Below are 12,781 nucleotides of genomic sequence, written 5' to 3'. Positions count from 1 at the left end.
ATTAACTTCTCTGGGCCTCAGTCACTTCTATAAAATGTATACTTAACACTCCTCCTGCTTGCTGATGGGAGAGACGCAAAGACCATATTGTAGTTGGCTGTGTTTTCCTCTCTCAGGGGCCCCTTAGCCAGAGTCAGAGCACAGCAAATCATGCAAAGTCACCAGCCCATCTCACTATGTGCTGATAGAGGAAATCTGCCCTAAGCTATCTTATTCTGTCTCGCCTGGAAGTAGCAATTACATCCCCGCTAGACAAAAAACAAGTAGTTAACAGCCTCAATCTCTACTCAAAACTCTACCAAAACAAAGCTTCGAAAAGTATGTAGACACAGAAGGAAGGAATGAGGGCAGGGGAGCACTGAAAGTTTGAGTGTGCACAGAGCAGACCAGCTTCCTTTCCTGGTTGCAATATTTCTTAAACTATGCGCCGCACAACCCCAGTTCTGTGAAAAGCTCAGGAGTACAAGGTCAAATAACTGGGAAAGTTTTCCTCTCTTGCAGGTTCACAATGTATATTGGTAAGATAAAGGAAGCCTGTTTAGCACTATTGTACAGAATGTATTTGACCCCCATTTCACCTACAAACCAGCCGGTTCAGTGGAACCACAGCCTTCAGGAGACTTCCCTGCTACGTTGAAAAGACTTCTTTCTCCTATTAATTCATAAAAATACTCTATTTCATCTCCACAACCCACAGGACTGGAAATGTAAGCATTTTTCCAGTGCCATTTTAATCATAGAAAAATGAGCCCACAGCCTGACAATTCAGAGGTCCCAGACAGTTTACACAATTCAATTTTACACACAGGAGAAGAGATCACTTTGAATCCCAGAAATGGCTTCCCAGCAATGCCTGGAATGTTGTCACGAAACCCGATAAACAGATACCCAACGCTTGCTTTGTATCTGGGAGCCACGGCGAGAAAGAGGAGAAAAACATATAGTTAGAGCCACCAAATTCCATAGGTGTTTCTTACCATTTTCTACAAATGAATAAAATATACAGTATCTATTTTCCCTTAACTCCATCTTGGGGCTTCCCATTTATTTTTGTGCATTTCTAATTCTCCTCTCTAGATGGCAGCACAGATGAGAAAATGCAAGAGGAATTTGGAGCAGGCTGGCTTCAGGAAACGCAAACTGCCATCAACTGCCCTCTACTCCAAATCACCCTTCCTTTTATTTATTTTTTTCAAGAAACAGAATACAAGGTATGATGACTGACACTTATTTTTTCCCCAAATAGATGTAATCGATTACATAGGAGGCAAAGAACTAATGACAAATTGCTATCAGTGAGTAAAGAAAAGGATCCCTTCCTGCATCTTACCTATGCTTAGGTATATTTCCTGTTGTCTTAAAAATAATGTCAGTGATGTCCCCAAGTTGTCCGGAGTGTCCCGTAAGCGTGATCATTAGCATCATTGCACAAGACACCTGATAACGGCCAAGCTCCAAGCCACCTAGATTTCTTTAAGTGTTGGATTCATTTAAGATCTATTAGCAATGCTGTTTACCAACCCTCCTGTCAACTGATGCTTTGAACCTGCTGTAAAGTGATCCCTGTGTCACCAGATGCCACACTGAAGCTTAGGAAGTTAGCATGAAGGTAACACTTCATTAAAAGTGTGCAATTTATGGTTGAATTACAAATGTAAGAGAAAAGCAGTGGAACAGACTCAGAGAGAAGACCTTTATACTTTACATCAAAGCCCCACTAGGGATTTTTTAAAAAAAACTTTACCCTTCAGTGGTTCATTGAATCTCTTCATTAAAGAATAAAATGGGGTCTACCAGCAAGATGTTCTCAACAAAATCTGCTGACAGGGAGAACATAAGGAAGCTGTCCCCTGCAATGCGTGGCATTTTAAAAGCTCAAGAGTGCTTGCAAGAATACTAAATTGTGCATGTGTAATGAACTGGACAGAGCTGAAATGTGACCAGTACCTCTTTAACCCACCACAACAAAAGAAATTATTGCCATGGGGAGTAAAGATAAACAGTCTATAAATATGCCAACCTGAAGCCTAAATAAAAACTAAGCAGATCTTGGTTCATATTTTTCAAAAAATCAACTTGCAATATATCAAAGAATTTTAAAATTTTGTCTCTATTCTTGTTTTTTGTTAATAAAAGAGGTAATTTCAGAATTTACTATAAATGCCACATCTTTCCTTGAGTGAGTACCTTTGATCATTAGCATGGTTGAAATTAGTTAATATGATAGTGGACCAGACTTTCTGCATTTGCCAAAGCCACTGAATGTTTTTGTCTGGGCTCTAAGTTTAGACATAAAATTGAGCCCTAAAATGAACAGGCAGAGAAACAGTAGATAGTGCAGTATATGAGGAAATGAAGGAAGCTGGGATGTTGGGTAGCACCCAGCCGCTGGCCTACATCCATCGCGAGGGGCACAGCAGCCACAGCCCTCAGTTCTGAGCCTGTCCCTGGAGTCAATACTGAGGGATAGGAGACCCAGAAACCTTGAAGGCCAAAGTGAATCCTGAGAAGGCTGAACGTTCTTCCTCCCTTGTTAATTCTACATTCATGCTGCCTGCCTGATCCACCACCCCTTAGACCTTTGATATCCTTGATGTATGCCCAAGAGGGAGGCCCTTCCAAAGACTTAGCCTCTTATGAACTCTTCCTTATATTTCATTCGGTTTCCTATTCCTCCCTGTGATACTGTGATATAATAAGGAACATGTATTTGTTCTCCACCCCTGATCCTGGCACACAACTCCTAAAACCCTTGGAATTTCTGGCATGATAAGAGTGCCTTTTTGATACTAGTGAGATGACTGGTGGCTGGGGATGGCTTCCACCCAGCTGGCTTCTGGATGGAAGCTGGTCCCCAGAGTGACCAAGGCATGATTAGAGGGTTGAGACTTTCAACCCCACCCCCAACCTCTGTGGCAAGGGAGAGAGGCTGAAGGTTGAGTTAAACACCAATGACCAATGATGTAATCAACTGTGCTGCCAAATGAAGCTTCCTTAAAAACCCAATGGACAGATTTCATTCGGAAAGCTTCCAGGTTGCAGAACATGTGGCAGTTCCTGGAGGATGGCATAGCCGGGAAGGGCAGCGGGGCTCTGTGCCCCTTCCCCCATACCTTGACCTGTGCATCCCTTCCCTTGGCTCTTCTTATGAACCCTTTGTAGTAAATGGGTAAACTTAAGTTCTGTTTCCCTGAGGTCTGTGTGCTGCTTGGGAAAATTAGTTAAACCTGAGGAGCAGGTCATGCAAACCCCTAATTTATGTAGCCAGTTGGTCTGAAATATAGGTGACAACTCATTACTTGTGATTGACATCTGCAGAGGGATCAAGCCCTTCGCCTGTGGAATCTGATGCTGCCTCAAGATAAATAGCATCAGACTGAGTTAAATTATGGATACCCAGTTGGTGTCTACTGATAATTGGTTGTTAGTGAGGGAAAATTCAAACACATTTTAAGTGACCAGAAGTGTTGAATTGGTTTAGTCTGTGACAATTAAAAAAAAATGTATTTTCCCCCTATATCTCTTATACTCCCTTTCCTCCTATGTGACCTTTCCTTTCCTATGTGACCACAGGAATCTCATTCCATCATCAACAAACTCCTTGGTACCCTGAGCCTCTTCACTGAACATTCTTTGGTTTTCCAGCCGTAAGAAGCCTAGCTTTCCCCCAAGCACACTGCTTCCCCAGTGGTCCTGACAAATACAGGCAGCCAGGTCAGGTTTTTCTTTCACACGGTGCCATTTCTGTGAGTTCCAGTTCTCTGTGCCCAGACGCTCAGGCCACATGGCCAGTATGTAACACTCTGTACTCCAGCTGTCATCTGCTGACTTTTTGAAGACCTTGGCATTGGGCCCACAGTACTCCTTTAAAAAAAAAAAAAAAGATTGATTTATTTATCTGAAAATCAGAGTTATGGAGAGACAGAGGCAGAGAGAGAGAGAGAGAGGTCTTCTGTCTGCTGGTTCACTCACTCCCCAAATGGCCACAAAGGCCAGAGCTGGGCCAATCCAAAGGCAGGAGCTTCTTCCAGGTCTCCTGTGTGGGTGCAGGGGCCCAAGCACTTGAGCCATCCTCTGCTGCTTTCCTGGGCCATAGCAGGGAGCTGGACTGGAAGCAGAGCAGCTGGGACTCGAACCGGCGCCCATATGGGATACCGGCACTGCAGACAACAGCTTTACCAACTAGGCCATAGCGCCAGCCTCCAGTGCTCGTCTTCATTCCATGTTCAGCCAACAGTCAACCATGTCTGGTTTGTCCATGGGGCATATTTGATCTCTCAGCTCCTTGACTCCACCTCCAATGATCTTCGCCATTCTGCTTTAATCACACGATCCCAGGGCCACCACTAGACCTTGTCACGAAGGAACCTCACTTCTTCTGAATTCCCTCTTTTGTGTGCTTCCAGATCCCTTATCTTCACTATGTCTGCTTTGCAAATTGATGAAAATCCCCAGTCTTTCTTTCTTTCTTTTTTTTTTCTCCTTCTGTATCATTCATTGGTCATCCCCCTCTCCTTTCTAATCAGGAAGGATTCCTTGGTTCATAAAGTTAGCCTCGGGTCAGTGTCCTTTGTTACATTGCTCCATTGTTCTGTTTTCTCTGCCTGACAAAACTTGTAGTGTGTACTTGAATCTGGTTATCTGCCTTGGCAGTTCTTTTTCCTGAGCTGCTGGGCACTGCAGAGGAAGTTTGCACAGCCATAGAGATTTAAGATGCCTTAAATTCATGCTCAGCAACCTCAAGTGAGATTTCAGTGCTACCATATTCTCCTTCCTACTCATATTCTTGGTCTCCAGAAGGGCTATTATAATAATTCCCCTATTAGCTAGATTTTTTAAAAAGTATTTATCTATTTATTTGAGAGATGGACATAGGGCTTTTATCTGTTTGTTCACTCCCCATATTCCTGCAATGACTGGGACTGAGCCAAGGTCAAAGCTGAGAGTCAGGAGCTCAATCCAGGTCTCCCACATTAGCAACAGGAACCCAAGTGCTTGAGCCATCACCACTGCCACAATGGTGAGCAGCTGGAGCCAGGCCTGAAGCCAGAGCTGGGCTCTCCGATGTAGATGCACATGTCCTAACTGCTAGGCTAAATGCCTACTCTATGTAACTAAATTTAAGCTGTGCTTTTCAATTCTCTGTTTATTTGCTTTTAGGACAGCTTTTAATATGCACCCCTTCCTGAAACTTTCTTTTTCTTGAGCATCTGTGATGCCATCTACATGCTCCCAAACAGATTTCTCCGGCTCTGAATTTTCTCTTGAGCTTCAGACTCCATAGCTTCCACAGGCATCTTAAACTCAAACTGAATTCATTTGCTCTTCAATCCTGTGCCTCCTCCTGAACCCCCACAGTAAGTGGCAAGCAGTACCCACGACCTCATTACCTCAGCCAGGAACCTGTGTATCACCCCGACGCTCTCTTCATCATCTCTCATGTCCAGTTCCTTCACCTGCAGCTCTTGATCCTGTCACTTAAATACCTTACCTTCTCTTTTGCTTATTTCCATACCTAACTAGAACCCCTGTTTTCAGTCCTTCTCTCAAACCATTCCTCATGCAGTAGCTAAATGATTGTTAATAAGCAAGGAATATCACATACACGAGGGTCCACAAACATTCAGCTATCCCAAAACAGATCATTTCTTCCTGCAGTAAATGTGATTTCTGAATCTGAACCTCCAGCCTTCTTCATGGCAGACAATTTAATCTATATTCTTTCAAGTGAATTCAGTGATTTGTCTGCCAACTGAGATTATGTGAATATAAATACTTCAGTTCAGGGGCCGGCATTGTGGCGCAGCGGGTTAAAGCCGTGGCCTGAAGTGCCGGCATCCCATATGGGCGCCGGTTCTAGTCCCGGCTGCTCCTCTTCTGATCCAGCTCTCTGCTATGGCCTGGGAAAGCAGTGGGAGATGGCCCCTGCACCCATGTGGGAGACCCGGAGGAAGCTCCTGGCTCCTGGCTTTGGATCGGCTTAGCTCCGGCCATCGCGGCCATCTGGGGAGTGGACCGGTGGATGGAAGACCTCTCTCTCTGTCTATACCTCTCTCTGTAACTCTGTCTTTCAAATAAATAAAATAAATCTTTAAAAATAAATAAATACTTCAGTTCAGAACTCAATTTCTGACCTTCATCCCCTGTGCTGGCCTCATTCTTGGGGCTCCTGGAGCTGGATGCCTAGGGGAAGTGGGACACATTCCTGCTGCTGCTCAAATAAATAAATAAATAAATATTTTAAAATTTTAATGTAGAGTCTGCATCTCTCAGGAGCAGACTCCACAATAATTAATGTGCTTTCCACTGTACTGGCAAGAATCAGGGCAGGGGGAGGTGGGCGGGGAGGTGGGCGCGTGTGGCTGGTGGGGTAGACAGGCTGCAAATCAGCAGCCCGGAGCCTGTGGAGAGAGGCAAGTAGAGGATACATTCCATTAATACTTCCCATTTCATCTTGTCACATGTTCTTTCTAAATCACAAATCTGAACAGGTCATCCACCTGTTTAAAGCCAAACGTAGCTTCCCACTGCCTTCGGGATAAAGCCTAAACTTCTAAACTTGATTTACAAGTTAAGATCTGTCTATAGATTACCACACCCACCTCATTTCCCACAATTTCCCTCTTCTTTCAATCCCATGGGCTCAACATGCTCTGTTGTCTTACCTGTGGGCTTTCTAAGATTCTCCGCAACTTGTTCCTACACTGGGCTAATTCTTGCATCATCCTCTGATCTCAGGTTAAATGGCCCCTCCCCAGGAAGTCCCCTTTGACCGCCTTCTCACTCCTGACTTTGATGTGTCCCTGCTGTGCACTCTCATAACCTTCTCATATCAGAGCACTTATCATATTTTAATTTTTCTTGTTTGCTCTTCCACTAGACTACAAATGTTTTTAAGGCAAGACTGAGCCTGTCTTGATCAATGTTCCAGTAGCTAGCATGTACCTGACAACTGATAGGTGCTCAAAAAATATGAGTGAAAAATATAAGTGAAAAATAAGTTAAATGTGCAAGCCAGATATTAGCTGGCTTCAAGTGCACTGTCTTACCTTATAGAGGGACTCAGTACTTTATTGTGTTTCTCCAAAGCAAATCAACTCCCTGAAGCAGATGTGAGTACTAGGTTTGCCTGAGGTGTCTATGAAGAGACAGAGGAGAGGGTTTAAATGGCAGACATTTCTGTTCTTTCAGTGTCCCTCTTTGGCTTCCAGATGTTAGGGCTTCCTCTCTCTGGTTTTTTGTTTGTTTGTTTGTTTGTTTGTTTGTTTTTCCTCTCTCTGTTTTTAAAGATTTATTTATTTGAAAGGCAGAGTTACAGAGAGACAAAGGCAGCGAGAGAGAAGTCTTCCTTCCTCTGGTTCACTCCCCAAATGGCTGCAACAGCTGGAGCTGAGCCTATCTGAAGCCAGGAGCCAGGAGCTTCTTCCAGATCTCCCACATGGGTGCAGGGGCCCAAGCACTTGAGCCATCTTCCACTGCTTTCCCAGGGCATAGCAGAAAGCTGGATCGGAAGTGGGACAGCCAGAACTAGAACTGACGCCCATATGAGATACTGGCACTGCAGGGGAGGCTTAGCCCACTCTGTCACAGTGCCAGCCCCAGGGCTTCCTCTGTTCTGACTGACTCTCCCTTCCTCCTGCTCCCCTGCTGCCAATTCAGCCTTTACTTCTCTTCCCTTGGCAAAGATACCACTCCAAGAGGACAGTGGAGGAGGAATTCAAGAGGGCTGATGCTGGTGTGGGGAGCACCATTTAACAGACAGCTGGATGAGGCTAGGCAGAGATGAGGTTCTGATTTAAGAAAATGACAAAATGAAGAGAAGACGGTGGGTTGAGGAGATGTTTGGGAAGGAAGACCAACAGGATGTGATTACTGATTGGCTTGGGCTAAAATATAAAGGAGAGAGGAATGTAGGGTACTTCCCAAGTTTGGGTGAATGCAGGAGGGAGAGTGAGAAAGGGAAAGGGGATGGTTGGAAAATGATGAGTGAGAGGGTAAGGACTGAGAGTGTTGTGTGATTAGAATTACCACCAAGGAAGGTAAGAGAGGGGGTTACACAGGAAGGACAAGCATAACAACTATCAACCCCTGAAAGTGTGATTGAGGCTGGATACCAAACCTGGGATGGGTACTAGTCCACATTCTCCTTTGATTTTCCTTAATAACTCAGGCTTTTGGTTGTAAGAACTGAGAAAATGAGTGGTGGCTTGATCCAAGACTTGGGATTCATGGAGAAGATGAGGGCAAAAGGACCAAGGGACAAGAATATTGGTAGTGCTGTGAAAAAAAAAAAAAAACCTGTTCAAACTGATAGCGATGGCATCCAGATTCAATAGGGGTGCAAGTGAGCTAGGATGGTGCTGAAGGTTGAGGGCAGGGGAGCAGAAAAGGGGTCAAGAGAAGAAGTAGGGAGTCAAGAGGAGTCAAGGAGGTTTTGATGCATGAGAAGAGTAGAAAGAAAACTAGCATGACAACAAGCAGAAAATGCAGACCGGAGCAGCGGCCATGTGCAATGTGATATTGATAGGAATCCAGGACCAGGAGGAAAGTAAGATTCCTTTTTTCCCTGGAAATGTGACAGAAGGAGAAGAGGAGATGCCATCTTTTAAGTTTTTCTTAGTGGAGAAGAAGGAAGAAGAGGCCCACATTGGAAAATCCTGATTTCTTCCATTAAGCAAAAGGGGAAAGTCATGTTACAGAGGTGAGATTGGGATAGGGGAAATAAGAAAGATTTAGAATGGGAGCCGTGGAGAATCTGGTAGGAAGACAGTCTTGGAAAGCCATAGGATTGTGTGGTAATAGTGAGAGCTCACGTGGAAGCAGTCAGTTAACACTGGCTTGGATCAGATTTTAGACTTTGTCCAGCAATACCTTCTGCTTGGGAGCACAACCAGAAAGTATGCAGAGGACTCATTGGGAGGAGGATATTAGGAAAGGAGGAATGGATGAAGAACCAGCAGAGTGAAGGCAGCTATTGGGATTGTTGCTGAAATTGTCCACATGGGTAACGAGCAGCGAGGATGGCAAGCCACGGCAGGATGAGGGAGCAGAGTTTGTAACAAAGGGGACAAACAGAAAGTTCAGTGGTCCCGATAGAAATAACCCCAGCTCGGAATTCCAGGCATTTTCCCCATTAAGTGAAAAGGTGAATGCCCCTTTAAATTATTAACTAAGCTGGCCCTCAAATCTGGGCAGACTCTCCAGTCCAGGCTGTTCCACTTTGCCAAAATTGATAAGTTTCTGTGAACCATCCTCCCTGCCCCCGTCCCCTCAGGGCAGGCGAGTGAGGTGTGACCCATCTTTGCTGTCGGGACAAGCATGATCTGGCCTCCCTCCTCCTGCTGGAGCAGGCCTGAGGTATGTGCCAGAATTGCGTATCTTATGCTAATTAGCACATTCCAGAAAGCAGGGCTCCTGCTGCTTCTGCCCTTAGGCTTTAAGAAGACCTTGCTCTGACCCTTCCTGCCTATGCCCCTCACTAAGGCTGAGGAGCTGGATGAGGCCAAGGGGATGTGCCATTCTAGACCACACCTTAGATCCTTGGACAGTCTCAGAATGACCCAAGCCCACTTCCAGGGCCTGCCTAGACTTCTTAGTCCCATCTTCCCAAGGACAGACCATGCCACTAGTATTGTGGTCAGTCGGATGCGTGGCCAACAGGAACCTTTCTTCAGAGGTATGCACAGAGTGTAGATGGGTGGACCTGCAGACATGAGAGGCCCTACTCAGAGTCTAGAATGGGAAGGGTAGGGGGCAGTACTTCAGGCTGAAATCCAGCTCTCCACGTACCTCCCTCCATGTGCTGGTGTAAAATGCTAAGGAGTCCAAGAATTGCACATTCAGATCTGTTCTTACAGTCTTTAGGAAGAAAGAGAGATCAAAGTAGGAAAATGGAACACATTTTATCAAAAAGTTAAATTTATATTCTTTATATAGGTTTTAAAACATGGACCTCTACTTTTATGCTTGCTTTTGGCACCACAGATGTTAAGGAGAGACCCAGCTTCTGCAATATATTATTTACCTGTTGGGAAGAATAGCTCTTTCAAGTTGGTATTGCAAGTTTATCTGACATAATAGTGAAGTCCAAATTGCTCTCCAAGATGGTTAAAAAAAAAGCATATATCCATTTAAAATTCTCTTTGCAGTTCTAAAAAGTTTTGATAGCCTAATTCATTTCCCCAGTTTTTTAGATCATTTGGTATCCTTTGATAGACTAAGTATTCCTGGTTTTTTAATGTTTGTATTTAAGTGGTTTATTTTTATTTTCTTTTATTTTCTAAAAGAACCTGTGAATGCTTTATGCTACTGGGACATTCGAGGTACACAGCTGAGCCTTGGGTGTAAGCCCCGTCAGCCAAATAAACATCAGGACATATCTTTAGCACATCCTTTTTGACTAAGGATTATTTACCACACATTCTCATAAGTTCTATATGCTTACAGTCTGGTACATTCAATCTGAAAATTACTATGCCTGTCCTACAAATCCATATGCTTTATCTTCATTCCTTCATTATTACATCCTAGAGGAGTCGAGTCAGGTGAAGCTGAACATGGGTACTTGTAAACTATCATGAAGGGAGGGGAGATAGGCATGGGGTTACCTGACATGACTTCCATTCTGTTTGTGCCTCTATTACATCTGAATCTCCAAATGAGAGAAGACCTCTTGGGAGAATTTATATTACAACACTTCTAGTAGTATACAATCTACAAACAAATCTGAGACTTTTTTGGTTGATATCTACTTGAGAGGCAGTGGAGCATGCATCTAGCTTTGCAGTTAAGACACCCACAACCATCACTGGGGTACCTGAGTTTGATTCCCGGCTCCAGTTTCCTGCCAATGCAGACCTTAGGAGACCGGGTGATGACTGAAGAAACTGGGTTCCTACCACCCACATAGGAGACACCTTGAGTTCCCAGCTCCTGGCTTCAAGCCCCAGCCCTAGTCATTTTTGTATGGGAGGTCTCTCTGTCTCTGCCTCTCAAATAAAAATAACAATTTTGTAAAGATTTGAGGGGTTGGCATTGTGGCACAGCAGGTTAAGCTGCTTCCTGTGACACATGGACACTGGTTCAAGTCCCAGCTGCCACTTCCTATAAAGCTCCCTGCTGATGTGACTGGGAAAGCAGCATAAGATGACCCAAGTCCTTGAGCCCTGCATCCTTGTGGGAGACCCAGATGGAGTACCAATCTCTTGGCTTTAGCCTGGCCCAGCCCCTGCTATTGTGGCCATTCAGGGACTGAATCAGTGGATGGAAGATTCTCTCTCTTCTCCTCCCTCTCTCTTTGTAACTCTACCTTGCAAATAAAATAAATAAATCCTTAAAAAATGTTGATAGGTATGAAGTTCAGTTTCTAAAGAGTCAAAAAAAGAGCACTGATGGTTAAAAAGACTCAAATTCTTGACTCAGAGCTATTATTAATTTGTTGGTTGAGTGGCACAAGGCAAGTTAACTCACTTTTCTGTTCCTGAACTTCTGCCATAAAATGTGAGTAGAAATAAGGAGAAGAATCTTTTTTTAACTTACTGTTTTACAGACTTACTAAACTGTGGGACCCTTTTCTTTTGCAGCTTTGGACTAGGGTTCTAAGGAACACCCTCTGGGACATGTTAAATTAAACCAATGATTCTCAACAGGTGTGGAGGGAGTGCACGTTGTCCCCAGGGGACATTTGCCAATGTCTAGAGGCATCTAGTTTGTTAAAACTTGGGAGGCCGTGGATGCTGCCAAACATCCTACAAGGCATAGGGCAGCCTTCCACAACCAAGAAGTACCTAACCCAAAATGTCAATGACACTAAAGGGTTGAGAAGCTCTGAACTAGTTGAACTATCTCTAAATCCTCTTTCAACACCAAAATTTGAATGAAGTATTTCTTGTTTTAAAAACACATAAAATTGTATTTCTCTTTTACTCAAATCCTCGATGGATCTGGTGTCTCCAAAACAATCTTCTTCCATATATTGGCTCTGTAATTCAGCTGCTTTGATCTTATGACACCTTTCTATCAATATGAGGGCGCTTCAAAATATTCATGGAAAAAGTGGAATTAAAAGATAATGTGGGGGCCAGTGCTGTGGCACAGTGGGTTGACACCTTGGCCTGAAGCGCCGGCATCCCATATGGGCGCTGGTTCAAGACCTGGCTGTTCCACTTCCGATCCAGCTCTCTGCTATGGCCTGGGAAAGCAGCAGAAGATGGCCCAAGTCTTTGTGCCCCTGCGCCCATGTGGGAGACCTGGAAGAAGCTCCTGGCTCCTGGCTTCAGATCGGCACAGCTTCGGTCGTTGCAGTCATCTGGGGAGTGAACCAGCAGATGGAAGACCTTTCTCTCTCTCTCTCTCTCTCTCTCTCTCTCTCTCTCTCTACCTCTCCTCTCTCTGTGTAACTCTTTCAAATAAGTAAATAAATCTTTTTAAAAAAGATAATGTGTATTTTCCATGAACTTTTTTGAAGTACCCTCATATGTGAATCTATGCTTGCCTTAGCAAAGAATCATGCACAGGGGGTGGGCATGTGGCACAGTGGTTAAGATGTTGCTTGGGATACCCATATCCCGTATCAGTGGAGTGCTTGAGTTCAAGTCCCAGCCCCACTTCCCATCCAGCATCCTGCTAAGGCACATCCTGGGAGGCAGCAGATGATGCTTCAACTGATTGAGTCCCTGCCACCCTTAGAGATGGCCTTGATTGAATTCTGGGCTCCTGACTTTGGCCTGACCAGCCCTGACTATTTCAGGCACTTGGAGTATGATTCAACAAATGGAAGATC

At 44.4% G+C, this 12,781-nt stretch overlaps 1 protein-coding gene across 4 annotated transcripts in view; it reads left to right on the top strand.

The window, feature by feature from the left end:
• LOC133757676 (uncharacterized) overlaps positions 1 to 12,781 on the top strand; it is a 135,535-nt gene that overhangs the window by 68,174 nt on the left and 54,580 nt on the right. For 2 of the 4 annotated variants that reach the window (XM_062188337.1, XM_062188328.1), the window contains exon 4: positions 1,078 to 1,211. In XM_062188337.1, the coding sequence (XP_062044321.1) occupies positions 1,078 to 1,211 (134 nt within the window). Of the gene's footprint in view, positions 1 to 1,077; positions 2,404 to 12,176; positions 12,390 to 12,781 lie in introns of those variants that run through there. The other 2 variants (XR_009865714.1, XR_009865712.1) reach the window with 2 other exon arrangements.

The sequence above is a fragment of the Lepus europaeus genome, chromosome 1 (genome assembly GCF_033115175.1).
Source record: "Lepus europaeus isolate LE1 chromosome 1, mLepTim1.pri, whole genome shotgun sequence".
In the NCBI taxonomy this organism is placed as follows: Eukaryota; Metazoa; Chordata; class Mammalia; order Lagomorpha; family Leporidae; genus Lepus; species Lepus europaeus.
Note: the sequence above shows the minus strand (reverse complement) of the source record. Positions and strands in the feature narration are given on the sequence as shown.